This window comes from Equus caballus, chromosome 7 (assembly GCF_041296265.1).
Source record: "Equus caballus isolate H_3958 breed thoroughbred chromosome 7, TB-T2T, whole genome shotgun sequence".
Classification (NCBI taxonomy): domain Eukaryota; kingdom Metazoa; phylum Chordata; class Mammalia; order Perissodactyla; family Equidae; genus Equus; species Equus caballus.
Window position 1 is genome coordinate 17281341 of NC_091690.1, and position 18022 is coordinate 17299362.

At 35.6% G+C, this 18022-nt stretch overlaps 1 protein-coding gene across 6 annotated transcripts in view; it reads right to left on the reverse strand.

Annotated features, from left to right (window-relative positions):
- Window positions 1–2318: 2318 nt before the first annotated feature.
- Window positions 2319–18022, reverse strand: part of ALKBH8 (alkB homolog 8, tRNA methyltransferase) — a 53074-nt gene continuing 37370 nt past the window's right edge. For all 6 annotated transcript variants that reach the window (XM_023644739.2, XM_001500933.5, XM_005611548.4 and 3 more), the window contains 4 exons: window positions 13896–14047; window positions 11136–11392; window positions 4265–4414; window positions 2319–3284 (listed from right to left, as the gene is read on the reverse strand). In XM_023644739.2, coding sequence (XP_023500507.1) covers window positions 2727–3284; window positions 4265–4414; window positions 11136–11392; window positions 13896–14047 — 1117 coding nt within the window. In that variant the 3' untranslated portion in view covers window positions 2319–2726. The remainder of the gene's footprint in view (window positions 3285–4264; window positions 4415–11135; window positions 11393–13895; window positions 14048–18022) is intronic.

The window sequence follows — 18022 nt, forward strand, 5'->3', positions numbered from 1 at the left end:
TGTCAGAAGTGAGGGTGGTCTCAAAGACACCTGAACTCTGCAGAAATCATATGCTATTATTTTGTGTATGGCTTCTTTTACTCAGCATTGTTTCCAAGATTCATTCATAATGTAGCTTGTAAGTATAGTTTATTCTCTTTCATTGCTTGTGTAGCAACATATTGTATGAACTGACCATAATTTACTCATTTGGTTGATGGACATTTGAAGTTTTTCCAGTTTTGCACTATTATTATTAACAGACCTAGAAGGAAAAGCAGAGAAATTCACAATCATAGTGATGAGAACAAGCAAACAAAAAAAATCAGTAAAAGCAGAGATTTTATTACACAACTAACAAATCAGATTTGACATAACTCAATACCTAAAACTCTTGTGGGCCTTCTTTGGGAGTAGTAATAATAAACATTTCCCAAATGCACACTATATTTTTATAATATTCTAAGAGTTCTACAAGTATTGTTTCAGTTAATTTTCATAACTACCTTTCTAATTTTACAGTCAAGAAAACCGAAGCATAGAAAAGTTAAGGAATTTGCCCAAAGTCCCACAGCTAAGAAAATGGCAGATCAAGAATGCAACTTCAGGAAATCTGATTCAAGAGCCAAGTTCTGAATTCTTACGCTTTTCAACATCATCCATTTTCTATCTCTTCTTGAGTTAATTTTGGTATTTTCATCTTCCTAAAAAATCATCTACTTCATCTAGATTTTAAAATTGATTAGCATGAGTTGAACTTCAAATTGTGATGTAAAGCCCGGGAATTTGTATCAGAAATAAAACTATTTTTTAGCCCTATATTCTTTCCTCCCGTATCATAAAACTTATAAATTGATCTGGAGGGAACAATTATAATCTTGTTGTGAAATTCCATGACAAAAGTAATCAGTATCTCATCTAAGACCTATTATTGATCACTGCAGGTTTCTGCAAGCTTGATGCTTGAAGATAAGCATCACTAACATTTAGTAATAATTGTCTAGGGAGCCATCATTCACAGAAATCAATTTTCCTTTAAGTAGTCTTAAGTACTACTACTACAAAAGCAATGCATGCTGGGAGTAAAGTTTTTTGTTTTCTGTTTTTTTTAAATCTTTCCCTTCAGCATGCCAATTTTACCTATGGTTAACCTTCTATCTTTGTTCCTCCTGGAAACTTGATCTAAGTGGTAAGTTAACTGGGTAAATGAAATATTTGTAGGTAAGAAACAACCCGATTGCACTTGGACTAGAACAAACTCTGAATGAACAAGAAATACCCAATAATGACACCATTGCTTTGACTATCAGGGCATAACTAGGTCTAACCGACAAGTCTAATTTTTGCTCTTTAAACAAAGGAGTTAAGAGGCTGGCCTCATGCCACAGCGATTAAATTCAGCACACTCCACTTCAGCAGCCCAGGCTCACAGGTCCAGATTCTGGGTGTGGACCTACACCACTCGTCATCCATGCTGTGGTGGCGATCAACATATAAAGTGGAAGAAGATTGGCACAGATGTTAGCTAAGGGCTAATACTCCTCAAGCAAAAGAAGAGGAAGATTGGCAGCAGATGTTAGCTCACAGCTAATCTTCCTCAGCGAAAAAATAAATAAAGGAGTTAAAAGAGCATATTTGGGTTGCCTTTAGCACCTAGATCAATGCATTAGAAATATCAATTAACTCTTGGTAATAAACTTCAGTCAGGATTAGTGGTTATTTCATCTCTTTAAAAATAATTTCTTGGGGGCCGGCCCTGTGGCCAAGTCGTTGAGTTCACATGCTCTGCTTCTGTGGCCCAGGGTTTCACTGGTTCAGATCCTAGGCACGGACATGGCACCACTCACTAAGCCATGCTGAGGTTGTGTCCCACACAGCGCAACCAGAAGGACCTACAACTAGAGTATACAACTACATATTGGGGCACTGTGGGGAGAAGGGAAGGAAAAAATGATCTCTTGTTCCCAAGTGAAAACTCCCTTCTGTTTTATGTTTTTCCCATGGCATTTATCACTATCTGGCACACAGTATCTATTTATTTATTTGCTTATTGTCTGTTTTCCCTTCTAGAATATAAGCTCCATGAGAGCAAGGGCTTTGTTCTTTCTTGTTCCCTGCTCCCCTCCCAGTACTTAAAATAGTAACTGGTACACAGTAGGGCTTCAATAAGTATTTGTTGGATGAAGCTCCTACTAACATATGGGTATCATCTGACTAACTCAAATTTTACTGAGCACCTGCTATGAATCAAACCCTGTGCTAGTAAGGTGTGGTGATAGAGTGGTTATCGTCTATAATTTTACAGAGCTAACAATCACAGACAAAATTTCAGACAATAGTCTGCTAAACAGGAATATTTTCTTTATTAAAATGTCATATCATCAATTCACTAAGATTCTACATGATTTAGTTCCTTTAGTAACATTTTATAACAAAAGTTTATCTTCAAAATGCTGTACTCTTACCCCAGGATCCCAAATACTTCACAAACTACTTCAATCACTTTTAAAAACCACCGCTGTTCCTCTCCACAGGAGAAGCCTACATTTCTGGATAAAATGAGGTCAGCAACAGTAGCAGCCTGAACATTTCCTAACTAATCTCTACTTCCAAATTTGTCTCAGGCGCACTCTTTTGGTACTTTTCCACAAGTTTTCTCTTTAACTAAAAAGACAGTTAATTTAGTCTTCTTTTTTAAAAAAAAGCTGAGCATTTCTTCCCTGTATGTGATACGTTCATAGAGATACTCAGACCTTTTGAAGAATCACACACCAGTTCCCCTGATCGTAGTAGCTTTGCAGAACGCTGACGTTACTCAAGGTTTGGCAGGCAGCTTCCAGTTCTCCCGCACAGAACACGTGGTAGTAACGATGAAACACAGGACTCGGGTCATGGGATCCTACCGGACCAAATGGCTCAACAAGTTTGTTTTTACCAGGGTTTCCCTTAAGGTGCCAGGGAACCAGTAAGTCTTGGGAATGAAAAGATGTCCTGTTAGTGTGAACAGGCAGCTTGGAATCAGTAACTTTCCTCGAATCACATCCTCCCTTCTGAAAATCATTAGTGGAAGGGACAGAACAGGCTGAATCCTGGTTGCCCACAACAGGCATTTGCTCCACAAGCAACTCTTGCACTGATGTATCGCTGTTGATCTCCTCTTTCTTTCCTTGGCTAACTCTGTTTTCTCTGAGATACTTGGATTTCTTATTATTATATTCTTGTTCCATTGCCCAGACATAAATGAGCGCCTTCCCACCAGGTCTCAGGAGTCGAACAAGTTCTTGGATAGCTGCCACTCTACGCGCCTAGTAAAAAAAAATATTGCCATTTATCAACCAGGAGGAGATACAGATAGGATATAAGGGAAATATAATTGACTACGGGACTGTTTTCAATTAAGATGAACAGCCCAAAGAAATCTAAGAATATATGTTACATAAAGCAAAAAAGAAAAAAAAAGGGAAGGAGAATTATGTTTTTGATTAAAGGGAAAAAAAGTGTTGAAGAAACAGGAGAAAGGAAGTTTTTATTTCTGTTAATAAAATAGAGGCAGAGAGGTTTTCCATTCTGTTCTGTTTTGAATTCAGTTAGAGTCTTAAGGTTTACTGAGACTGCCAGTGACTCCGGCACGGGGTAATCTATAAAGTTATTGCTTAGATCGGGGAAGAAACCACTGACACCCAGGAAAAATAAGATTATTTTTCCTATAAGAAAATGTAAAATATTAAATTCAATTATTTTAAAATTAGGAACATATGTGACTAATTAAAAGCATCAGTGACATATAAATATGTCGAGTTTTGAAAAAAGAATAGGAACAGAGGAAAAACAGAACAGGAAGGAAGTGAGACTCAGACGTCATGGATGAGAGTGAGAACTGAGAAAGCTGAGAAAGCGAAATAGAGAAAGGGCTCAAAGGCTGAGGAGAGAGTGTATCAAGAGGCCCTCAGCTGATGATCCCCTAAAGTCTTTTACAGCTAAAATTCTGTGACTCTGGGATTTGAAGAAGGCATCTAAAGATGAGTAAGACTCAGCACAGGAAAAAGGCGGGAACGCACAACAACAAAAGCAGGCCGTCCCCTCGGGCCTCTGTTCAGTAGCACAGCTCCCATGCAGTTCATCTCCACTCCACGCGCTTTCTTAACGAACGGGGAAAATTAAATGACAGCAAGAAAAGAGGATGGAAAGAAAAGAAAAGCTAAAATAGCTCCCAAATCAGTAAAATCCGGGAACACTTCCTGCCGCATTAGTTACAAGTTCTGAGAGGGAGAAAGACAATACTTACTGCTGTGGCAAAATGGTGAATAACAGCGATAGAGATGCAGGCATCACAAGACCCACTGTGGACTGGTACTGCCAGCGCATCACAGACAAAGGCCTCAAACTGCCTCTCTCTACAAATGTCCACAAGGTTCTGGCTACGATCACAACCAATCTATAATAGAAAGTGAAAGAATTTCATAACATCTTGTTTAAATGTCATGGGAAATGAAGACCAATGGGTTTAATCCTTACCATAAAGTTATTAGACAGATTTTATATTCATTGTGAAATGGTTTAAGATCACGATATTATCAGTTCTTACAACCAGTACAAAGTCGGAATATATAATTCACAGGGCAGCATTTATTACCTTAATAGGTATCAAACAGAACTCAAATTAATGAATGGAAACAAAATGACTTGAATAAAAATGACAGTGGTGGAAATGGGAGGTCCTAATCGGCATCTAATCGATCACCATTCAGAATCTAGATCTTTTTGTAATATCACACATTTAAAAATGGAAATTATCCCATAAATATAGATGTTTATTCTTTCAGGGGGAGCTCTAAATAAGAGGATCTAAGGCATCTCTCATTACTGTATAAACCATACTGTGCTGGCCAAGAGAGCAGGAGGATGGCTGATCTTTTTTCATGCTTCTTTATACTCTTCAATATGTATTACTTGTACAATCAGAAAACAAAATTCCAAAAAAATTAAAAAGTGAAATAATTTATTTCATTTTTTAAAGCTATTGAGTCTTGTTCTGCTAAACACCTAACCAATATACATCAAGAATAAAGTGCTGAATTCGAAATTTGTGAAATGCTATTTAATTAAACCTTTTAGTATAGCCAAACCATGCAATGGGAATGGCAGCACTGAAGGCAGCAAGCAACATCCTTTCATTTCCCCAAGCAGGTGAGGCCTAACGTGCCTAACGTGTGTGTCCGGTTCTGTGGGAACAGTCTGGGGGCTAGGACTGCCTATCTTCTCTCTAGTTTCGTTTTTGTTGTTTTTGTACACGGTTTTACTGTTTAGATCTAAAAATATCATATATATGGAGAGAGACAGAGAGAGAGCACGAGCAATGTGCACATGTAAATTAAGAGTGGAATGGGAGGGGGAGAAATATTAAATATCCTAAATTTAACATTTAAGATGTGTTAAATCACTAATTAATAATTATCCTCAGATATTTCTTCTTAACCTAATCTCTACAATAGAGAAAAGAAACGTATAAGTAGATTTCATCAAAGAGAAGTAGCCACCTCAAGCTTATATTTACTCATTTGAATTTGTGATAGAATGAGCATTGATCATCAGGGTTCCCTCAGTCCATCTGAGAATAAAGAATACGAATCTTCATGTCAAAACAATTCTTACCGAGTTAAATTATACAGCCATGCTAGTCATACTTAGTATGAATTTGCTCAATTTCTAATTGGGATTAAACAGTTTCTATATTCTATCCCAGAGCTGCATTAATTTCTGAGGTATAATAAAAGGTGCCAAGCTAGAGGTAAAGTATAGCAATTTCCCTTTGACATATTTTAAGATGGAAAAGTACTAAGGACCCATTAATAACAAGAGTGGCACAATTCAAAATTAATTGCTCCCTTTATGTGTGTAAGACACATAACTGGCTTATTACTTAATTTTCACAAACATTTTATGCCACTAAGCCAAGAGTTACAATATCAAGATATTACCACTCAAATAATATGCATATTATATTTTTGTGCTCGCCAGCTGTTGTTACAATAAAATTCAGTTCACGGAATCAGAAGTGTCAAGTATGCCGGATTCTGACACATGGCTATATCTTGCTAAACATAAAAAGGAAGAAATTCAACTTGCGTATAAAACAAATCCCCAGAGACAGAGCTTGATAGTTACTCAAAGGAGGAAAGTTATTATCTGAGAAGCACAGATAAAACAGAACAAGGAGAAAAGCAGCCAAACAAAACAAGAGAAAATTCCCCTCTTCTTCCTGCCAGGCCCTTACGGTTATTTGTATAGAACGCTCCTTTTCAGCAGCGAAACGGAGCAGGGCAACTGCAGTCACAAAGCGCCAGGTCTCGTGTAGACCTGACTCATGCCTGGCTCAGTACCTTCATTTGTCAATTATTTTGCCTGAGTCTTCCATATACTACCGTCAAAACATCACTATTTTTTTCTCATCCCCTTCTATTTTTAAATTCCCTTAAGTTTTTATACCAAAGATAACACCACATATTTGAAATTCTCCCAAACAATGCTGCATAATATCAACTACAGGACAGAAAATAGCTTATGCATAAATACTCACAGCCAGTAAAGGACTCATGTAAAGCTACATATTTCTGTGTGTTGCATGGAGATCAATGACATAAAAACACACATTGGTTGGGCTTAAAATGCATACTTTTACTTCTACATAATTTTTTAAATTCTCAACAAAGCATTAAATATGCAATTCTGGAAGTACAGGTAAAAATGAAAAAATATTCAACCTAGTAATCAAAGGTGCAAACTAAAACAAGGTTCCATTTTTCTCCTATTAAAGTATCAAAAATATTTTAAAAGAAAAATACACCACAGTGATAGCAATATGATAAAATCTACTCTCATAAAGTGCTGATGACAGTATAAATTGGCTCAACTAATTTAAAAAAGCAATTTGGCAAGCCATTTTTTAAAAAAACAAAAATGTTCACAACTTTTGACCCAATAATTATTCTTCCAAAAATTTATCCTAAGAAAATAATCCAAAATATGGGAAAAGCTAAACAGGTTAATAAAATTGCCCTTTACTGAGTACCCACTACGTAGCAAAGCAGATTCTTCGTATTAATGTATTTAACCCTTATAACACACTTTGAGTTAGGTGTTATTATCACCATATTACAGATAAGGGAACACCATCATCTCAAAGAAGATATGTAATTTGCCCCGAGGTGAACAGTAGTTAACTGGCGGAGCAGAGATTTAAACCTGGGTCTTTCTCACTTCAAACATCCATGTTCTTCCTTCTTGCCACATTGTCTCTCAACATACATGTTCACTACAGCGTTAGTATAATAGTGCCAAACTGAACACAACCAAGTGTCAAAGTAACAACCATCTCTTACAATATTATAAAGTTTAAGAATTACATAAGGCTACATATAAAAATGAAAATATTAAAGGATAGAAATGAGTTACCAAATTATATGCATATTCATCATCATATAAAAATGTTATAGGAAAAACACTGGAAGAATATTTCCCACAATATACTGGTTTAATAAACCAGTATTAGGATTACAGGAGAATACCTTTCCTTTCATCCATTTTCTGAATTGTAGCCACATTATTTTACTTCTTAAAAATATACATTTTAGGGGCCGGCCCTGTGGCTGAGTGGTTAAGTTCACGCACTCCACTTCAGCAGGCTGGGGTTTCACAGGTTCGGATCCTGGGTGCGGACATAGCACTGCTAATCAGGCCATGTTGAGGTGGTGTCCCACATGCCACAACTAGAAGCTCCCACAACTAAAATATACAACTATCTACTGGGGGGATTTGGGGAGAAAAGGCAAAAAAAAACAAAAAGAAGATTGGCAACAGTTGTTAGCTCAGGTGCCAATCTATTAGAAAAAAAATACAACATTTTAAAAACTATTAAGGAAAGATGCAATTATAGGAAAATCAGACTGGCAATCTACAGTTTAAAGTGCAGAGAAAGGCAAAGGCAGTAAAGTACAGTGAAAAGAGCATATTAAACTCTCGATTTGAATTCTGGCTTCAGCAATAACTAGCTGAACAACCTAGGAATGCTACTTAACATCTCAGAGGCTCTGTTTACTCATGAAAATACCGACTTCTCAGGGTTAATATGGAAATCAATGAAATAATGTATATTAAATATTTCACTAACCATAAAAGTGCTATGCAAATGTTAATTATTAGCACCATATGGAAGAAGGGGTGGAAAAAAACTCTCGTCTTGGATTCTAGATACAAAGAGAAATCCACGTATCCTAAAGGTATCTTAATCTGAGTTAAGGCCCACCCATTTTGAGGTTGTCACATTTCTTTCAAGGCTGCAGAACCAAGTGCTATATATATTCTGGTTTTCATGTAAGAAATTGAAAGTGAATTCATACATTTGCTCCTCACCATTCAATAAACAAACAAAATTAATAAGCTTCTATTACATGCCAAGTAAGTGGACAAAAAACCAGACATGATTCCTGCCATGTCTGACTTTACAGCCTTGTGCTCTCTGTCACCACAGCTGGCCTTTAAGGCCTTTGTGAGCAGAGCGCCATAGAGTATGGACTCTGGAGTTGGAGATGAGGCTCTAATATTTGCCCTGACACCATTTAACCTTTGGCATGTCATAACCCGACTGAGCGTCAGTTTTCCGAACTGTAAAGGGAGAGAGTAGCATCAGTCTCACACTATGTATGTGAGAAAACACAGCACAGCACTTAGCACACAGCAGGAGCTTGACTTTATTAGTTCCCTTTCTGTCCTTTCCTTTACTGGGGTAGTCAACAGTTAAAAGACAAACAAAAACAGAAATGTACAAAAGACGCCTACATTGACAGATCTTCAAGTCTTACAGACTCCTGACATTATTATTATATAGGCAATCTCAACTACTTACAGTTACCAAGAAAGTCCATACCATGTAGTAAGTAATTATTTATCTAAGAAACACATTTGGACTGAACGTGCTCTGAGATCAATGCACAGAAAAATCACTCAGAGAATGAGCCAGGCCAAGCTCTTGGGACGTACATCTCATCTATTATTGGTATTATCTATAAAAGCAGTAAGTCTCTTGAAGGTCTAAAATCTTTGCTTATAAAATTTAACTCTGAAAATAAAGCCAGCAGCTAGCTGATAGAAATGAAGAGTAATTGAAGAAGTCTGAAAAAGAAACGGTTCTTAGCCAGGATGCAGGAACTGTGAATTAAAGAGAAGAGCAAGCTCAGGCATAGTCCAGATCAGATAAGAACAGGTTCCCTACATACACTTCTTACAGGAATGAAAAGTAGTTCATAAAACTATTTCCATAAGAGCCCAAGCTTGTATTTAAAACATGCATTTTGTTAAGAAAATCATATGTAAAGTGATATTAATAATTTTTTAGATTCTGAGACTATCTTACATTTGAATACCCAGAATGAACGTCTCAGGTCACATCCCCTCATGAAGGTCAAGAAATGCACAGATTTTCATGCTTAAAGATGGCTGCTCAAAATACACTCAAGAATCCTTTCTCTATCCAGGTTGGAGCCTCAGCAGCTTCAAAAAGCAAGCTTCCCTTTTTTAATACATAATTCCATTTTTGGAATAATGAAAACCAGAACTCCAACCAGACAAGCAGTTTTCATTCATTCGTCGAACCAACACTTACCAAGCCTTCCCTAGAGGTCAGACAACGCAGGAGGCTCTGGGAAGGACAGACAGGAAGGGCGACACGCACACTGGCGCTGAGAAAACGAATGCGGATAAAGAACAGGGAGCGTGCTTGCGACTTTCCAATCCTAAATATATTCCTTCCTGAATCAGCTTTCTTCAGATTTTTGGTTCAATTACCTGTTCATCAAGCAATCATTTTTCTCAATTGTAATAGGAAAATATTATCATTATGACTAAGTCAGTGAAGTTGACTTCAACCTAGTTTCACTGTCACAAATGATACCTAACTAGATAAAGACATGGGTTATTATCAAGAAAGTGCAAAAGCAGAGCTTACTGAGGACATTTTTGTACAGTACCTTAAAACCCCAGAAGCTATCACATTGTTTTGAACAATGGTTAGAACTGTGATTTTAAGTGGCACATCAAAAAGTTTCTTCCTTTTTAACATGAACAAATTTAACTCACTAGACTTTATTCTTTATAAACTAAAATTTAATTGTAAACATGATGACAATATATGAATACTAATGTCTTATCTTGATGAAAAGCTATTCTTTTATCTAAATGCATGAACTCTACCTTTCCTCAACTGCAGTGGCAACTTTCTTCATGTAGGTGCACAACGTCTAGGATGAGCCAAAAAATAGATTATAAGCAACCTGACATACTACAATAGCCCATACACATAGACTGCTCTCATTCTCTCTCCCTCCCTTACTCTAGTCCTTCCTGCCCTAACCTTGAGAAAGGGGAGCTCCAGTCCTCACAGAGGAGAGTTGATATGAGTATTTAGAACAATGTACTAGCACAGGGAGAACTTCCGACTTCCTAGGACAGCAGAAAAAAAAGTGGCGCATAAAAAAGAGAATTATAGCAACAAGAAATAGAAACTTTGGTATTGGACAGAAGTGGGTTTAAATCCTGGGTCTAGCACTGTACCCTTAGTCAAAGTTTTTAATCTATTTGAGTCTGAGTTTCCTCAACAGTAAGACACCAATAAACAGTAACCTACATTTTCCTACTATGAGTATAAGAACACTAGACTTGGAGTCAGAGGCATGGGTTCAAGTTCCAGTTATGGCCCCTAGTTATACGCTATCAGGGAAGTAACATAACCTCTGTGAGCCTCAGTTTCTTCACTTATAAAAGATGGATGAAAATATCTACCTTACCTTTCTTATATTTAGGAGGATCTAAGCAAAGAAAATGGTTTCTATAAAAATCCTTTTTATGTAAAGAGTTTTATAAATATAAGGTAGTTTTACTGATAAAATAATCTTCTCAGACAGCAAAATCTAAAGGGAGAGAAAAAATTACAAACAATGGCATGCCCATAAATTCTAGAGGAATAAAAAAGAATGAGAGTGTTCATTAATTTTCAATCTGTTGGTTATAACTTTTCTGCAATGACCTAAAAAAGCAGCATTATATCATGAGAAAGACAGTGATAACCACCATTGAAAACAAAGCCAGAAGCAACAGTTACTTGCCATATATAACTCCTTATTGACACCAAGATACTTTCCATTTCCACATCCAATATCAGCCACTAATGAGCCACTTGGCAAAGCTTTCAAAAACTCCACGACGCGTGGCCAAGGGGTATGTCTCGTGCTGCTGAAGTGCCCAGCAATCTCTTCATAAACTTGATGGACATATTCTCTCTCCAGTTGTGAGGCCTCTTTATCACTCTCTGGAAATGATGAGGGAGTCTCCTTCATCTGGCTGTCACAGACCAAAGGGTAACCTAAGGAAAAAAGAAGGCAATATAAACCTTGCATTTTTATCCAAATGATTCATGAGGTATCAAGTTTTCTTAAAACAAAAAGCAAATCAATCCCAATTTGATGACTAGGGGTAAGTAGGCTCTGATTTATCAGTTAAAAGAATAGCTATTACCTACCAAGTCCAATTACATGTATGAGAGCTCTACTATAAAAAGAAGGAGGAAAAATTCACCTAAAACAAAATATGACTGCAATTCTGCATCTGCGTTCTAATGAAGATGGCTATTTCATCTCGGGATAAAGGGTCTTATTCAGAAAAGCATCTTGATGGGCCGGGCCTAACTAGGAGAAATTCAGCTGAGTTTTTAGGTTTTTTCTCTTGACAGGTACAGGGGATAGAAATTCTGGGGACCCCAGAACTCTCAGAAGAATAACAAGATCTGGAAGCAAGGTATCACTTGGTAGTAATCACAAATATTTAACAAACACTACTTGAAGCAGTTTATATACATTGTCTCACTTCTCACAGTAACACTATGAGATAGGTACTATTACACCCATTTTACAGAAGAGGAAACTGAAGCACAGACGTTAAATAATGATCTCAAAGTGACAAAGACAGTGAGTCATAGAGCCAGGATTTGAACCCAGGCAGTGGAGACTCTAAAGCCCACATTCTCAATGACTACACTGTGTTGCCTCCTTCAACAGAATGAGGAACGGGAGACCACCACCAAGTAGGGAGATGACAGAGGAAATTTAGAATAGAATGTCTCAAATTAATTTTGAAGTTGTTCCCTGTTTTCTGCAGTAATGTCTAGTGGCCATTTTAAATCCTTGCTTGTTCTCTGCTATGCTATAATTTCCCTTTGTCTTCAGCCAAAGTCTGTGACACACAACATCTTTTTACGGATAGTATTCTAGAGAATAAAGGAAGGAGTAGTGTTTCCCGAGATGCCACAGACAAGACTAAAGCAATAATTAGAAATCATGTGGCAGCAAAGAATTGGGCCACAGCATTGATAGTTTCAGGAATTTTCCATATATCTATACCTAAAGAATGCCAGCTTTCTTGAGAAAGCTGAATGGGACTAGGAATATGTAGCCCCTACTAACGTATGAAGTAAAGCACCAAACATTTTATGTGGACATTTAAGAAAAGGGTAGCCCCAGAAAGCTTGAAGCCTCAAGCTTTCTCAAGCTTTGGGGTAAAACATACACGTGAAAATAGATGGGTTACATCGTGAATTATGATTACATTATGATTACAGAATTATGATTACATTACAATATATAGTATAATTATCCTAAACTGGTTTTAGTAAAATTTTATTCTCTTGGAAATTACGAACATCTAAGTTTTCTAAAGGGAGGAGCAACTCCTATCACTTAAAAACCCACAAAATTTGACAAAAAGTATCCAAAAGACGGTCTTAACCTTAAAAAAAAAAAAAACCTGTACACTGAATACACAATCAGCTTCTTATAGCATCCCTTATATTAATTACATTTAATTCTTATAGCATCCCTTACATTTAGTTGGAGCTTGTCTCTTCAACTTCAAATTCCTTGAGAACAGAAGCCATGCTTTATTTTTCTATACCTTATAAAGCCACTGGCAGTGTTAAACACTTTTCAAACACTAAATAAACATTTTTAATTGATCAAGAAAACTAAATGTTTTAAGGCCTCAATAACACTTTTAGCAAAAGAAGCAAAAACTTGTTTTAAGTTTCACTAAAATCAAGATACCAAATGTAGAGATTTCAAGTTTTCTATCAGGATAACATCGTGCAGATATAATAAGAGTTTTTAATTTTACATGTTTTTAAGATTATGACTAAATCCAAAAACTACTGCTGGATATTGCCCATAATTGAAAGCCCCAGGATACAAAAGGGAACTTACTATCACTATCATTATAAAATATTATTTATAAAATAGAAAGGATTTTATTCACTGAATCCAAGATATACAGGTCATGATGTACTTGTACAGATAATTCAAAATAGCATCCTCTTGACAAGTTTTTGAGCACTTCTTTTATTCCTTTCTAGGTTTCCCAATTGGCTAAAACATAAACCACTGTTTATCTCCCTAGAGTTATCTACTTACTATAGAACAACTCATCACCTCCAACTTCCCTGTTGGGTTAATGAGAAATAATTTAGAAACCTGATAAGCTGTTCCCAAAAAAACCTATTTTTGTACAAGGAATATTTTAATATCCTATAACAGTAACATTCAACTGTGACTTTAATAAATAAAATATTTATTTGGCATTCAACTACACTCAAGTACTATGTTTGGGGAAAACAAAGATGAACAAGATGTGGTACTTCAAGAAATGTGAACTCTAATGGGCGTGGTTAAGAAAATTATATGTAAGTACAACATAAGGCAGAATATTGCAAATGCCATTAGAGAAGTTAAGACAAAGCTCTCCTTGGTTCGATGGAACTTTAATAGATTTTCATACCAGACTTACTCCATTTTATGGTAAAAACAAAATCGTATACTTACTACAGTTACAAGGTGTTTGCCTCACTTTCCTAAATGTAAATGAAGTCCGTATTCCCCTCTTGCTTAAAGTTAAGTCTCCAACATCACTGGTGATAATTCCACTTTTGTGACTCTTGGATGCTTGGACAGTATCAAATTTTCTGGGTGTGATTCTAAAAACAACAGTCAAAATAATTTATTTAACACTGTATTCATAAAAATATTTCAAGTTATTTAAAAATATTAATGGAATAAAACAAATCTAGAAGAATTTATTGCAAACATCTATTGGATTCTCTGAATTATTGTGCATTGCAGAAAAACAAAGAAATAGAAGTGTCTGCCTTTAAGGAAGTTATCTTCAGGGTAATCATATTAAAAGAATGTACAACTAACAAATTATTCAAGGGAGAAAAGTTGAATAATAACAAATATTTAATTAATACCAATTCCAAAAAGGAGAAAAAAATCCAACAAGGAACAGATGGGGCAAAGAAGAAACAAATAGATTACATTTAAAATTAAATCCAATATCATTAATTATGTTAAATGTAAAAGGACTAAAGAAAATCCCATTAAAGAACAAAGATTGTTAGATGGGATAAAATAATAAAATCCAACCATATGTTGATTACAAGAAACACACCTTAAATATAAGAATGGAAAATGATTGAAAATAAAAAGATAGGAAAAAAAGATATACAAAAAACAAGTATTTTGCATATACCAAGCAAAACCAAAGGAAAAGTGGTATAGGTAATACTAATCAGACAAAGCTGACTTTAAGGCAATAATTATTACTAGAGATAAAAATTCATAAAATTTCATAATGATAACAGAGTCAATCCAACAGAAAGATGGAAAAACTCTATATATATTTGTATGGACCTGAATAATAACACAGCCTCAAAATGTATAGAGCAAAAAGTGAAAAAATCTAACAGGAGAAATAGACAAATACATAATTATAATTGGAGTTTCTAATACAACTTTTTCAATTAGTAAAATCTAGTTGAGCAGCAAGGACATCAACATTAGAAAACAATAGAAGAAGAAGATTAGCCCTGAGCTAACATCTGCCACCAAGCCTCCTCTTTGTTCTGAGGAAGACTGGCCCTGAGCTAACACCCGTGCCCATCTTCCTCTACTTTATATGTGGGACGCCTACCACAGCATGGCTTTATAAGCAGTGCGTAGGTCCGCACCCAGGATCCAAACTGGAGAACCCCAGGCCACTGAAGCAGAATGAAAATGCACAGATCTTAAGCGTACAATTCAATGAGTTCTGACAAATGTATACACCCACGTAACCACCACCTCAAACAAGATATAGAACATTTACATCAACCAAGGAAATTCCCCTGTGCTCCCTTCCAGTCAATCTTTACCCACCTTGAAGCAACCACTGTTTTGATTTCTATCAGTATGGTTTTGCCTGTTTTTGAACTTCATATACTGTTAGCACTATTTTGTATCAGGCTTTATCCATTAAACATAATGGTTTTCAGATTCATCCATGTAGTTCACTGCCCTTTTATCACTGAGTAATATTTCATTGTATGAACATACCATAATTTATTTACTCAAAATCTCCTGTTGATAGACATTTTGGTGTTCCCACTTTGGGACTACTACAAATAAGGCTTCTGTGAACATTTTTATACATATCTTTTTTAGATATATATATATATTTATTACTCTTGGATAAATACCCAGGAGTGAAATTGGTGGGTCATAGGGTAAGAAATAACCAGTTTTCCAAGGTGAGTACACAATTTTACACTCCCACCACAGTATATTGGGAGTTCCAGGCTGCATGGCATTCTCACCAACACTTGGTATTGTCAAAGTTTTTAATTTTAGCCACTTTAGTGAGTGGAAAGTGGTATGAAATTGTGGTTTTAATTTGCATTTCTCTGATGACTAACGATGTTGTACATTTTTTCATGTGCTTATTAGTCATTCATAGATCCTTTTCTTGGTGAAGGATCTGTTCAAAGCTTTTGCCTAATCCTTTGTTAGATATATGTATGCATTGTGGATATTTTCTCCCTACGTGTGGCTTGTCTTTTCATTTTCTTAATGGTATCTTTTGATGAGCAGAAGTTTTTAATTTTGATCAAGTTAATTTGTCTTTTTTCCCTCGTATACTGTGTTCTGAAGTCTTTCTATAAAAACTGCCTACACCAAGGTTGCAAAAATATCCTCTTGTATTTTCTTACAGACGTCTTATAGTTTTTGCTTTTACATTTAAATCTATGATCTATCTCATATTAATTTTTGTGAATGGTGTGAGGTAGATCAAGGTTAATTTTATTTCTACATGGATATCCAATTTTCCATCACCATCTGTTGAAAAACTTCCTTTCCACATTGAATTCCACATTGAAGTATCTTTGTCAAAAATCAGCTGACCTCATATGTGTGGATATATTCTGTCCCACTTGTCTATTTGTCTATCTGTATGCCAATACTACACTTTTTTGATTATGTAACTTTTAAGTCTTAAAAATCAGGCAGAATAAATTCTCTAACACTGTTCTTTTGTTTCAAGATTGTTTTGATTATTCTAGATCTTTCATATTTTCTCATAAATCATGGAATCTGCATATCAATTTCTAAAAACAAATCTTTTAAGATTCTGCTTGGAATTACAGTGAATCCATAGATCAATTTGAGGATAACTGATATCCTAATAATACTGTTTCCTCCATGATCATGGCATCTCTATCTCTTCATTTATTTTGGTTATCTTTAATTTCTCTTAGCAATATTTCATGATTTTCAGTGAATATGTGTTGTATATCTCTTGTTAAATTTATTCCTAAGACTTAAATCTTCTGAGGCCAAGTTTTCTGCTTGATTTACTCTAGCAAGAGCTTCTCTCTAAAGAAGAGGATTTCATATTCACAGAGATGTGCTAAGCCTGAAAGATTTCAGTAAATTATAAAAAAGCATAATTTTATATTTAAGTTGTTGATATCTCTTTATTAAAAGCCAGATAAGTTTTTTCTACACATCTAGAAAAGATGAAAGTCAACCATATAATTAAAATGAATTTGATCCTATAATGAAAAAATGTAATGTAATTCAATTCTTAATTTTCATTTTGTCATTGTTATACTGTTTCACTCAATCTGTTGTTAGAATTAGAATTCCCCAAAGGCAACAAAAGCAAAAATAAACAAATGGGACCACATCACACTAAAAAACTTCTACACAACAAAGGAAACCATCAACAAAATGAAAAGGCAACCTACTTAATGGGAGAAAATATTTGCAAACCATATATCTGATAAGAAGTTAAGATCCAAAATACATAAAGAACTCATATAACTCAATAGTAAATTCAAAGAGTCCAATTAAAAAATCGGCAGAGGATCTGAGCAGACATTTTTCCAAAGAAGACACAGAGATAGATGGCCAACAGATACATGAAAAGGTGCTCAATATCACTATCATGAGGGAAATGCAAATCAAAACCACAATGAGGTATCACTTCACACCTGTTAGAATGGCTATTATCAAAAAGAAATAACAAGTGTTGGTGAGGATGTGGAGATAAGAGAACCCGCGTGCACTACTGATAGGAAAGTAAATTGGTGCAGCTACTATGGAAAATACTATAGAGATTCCTCAAAAAATTAAAAATAGAACTACCTATCATCCAGAAATTCCACTTCTGGGTATTTATCCAAAGGAAATAAAAACACTAACTCGAAAAGATATCTGCACCCCATGTTCACAGCAGCATTATTTACAATAGCCAATATATGGAAACAACTTAAGTGCCCATCAAAGGATGAATGGATAGAGAAAATGTGGGGGGGGGGGTGTGTGTGTGTGTATGTGTGTGTACACACACTAGAATATTATTCAGCCATAAAAAAGAAAGAAATCCTGTCATTTGCAAAAACATGCAAAATGTACCCTGAGGGCATTATGCTAAGAGAAAAAGTCAGACAGAGAAAGATAAATACCATATGATCTCACTTATATGTGGAATCTAAAAAACAAAAAAACAAACAAAAAAAGCTTGAACTTATAGATAGAACAGGTTGGTGGTAGCCAGACATGGGGAATGAGTGGGCAGTGGGGGAGGCAAAATGGGTGAAGGTGGTCAAAAGGTACAAACTTTCAGTTATAAA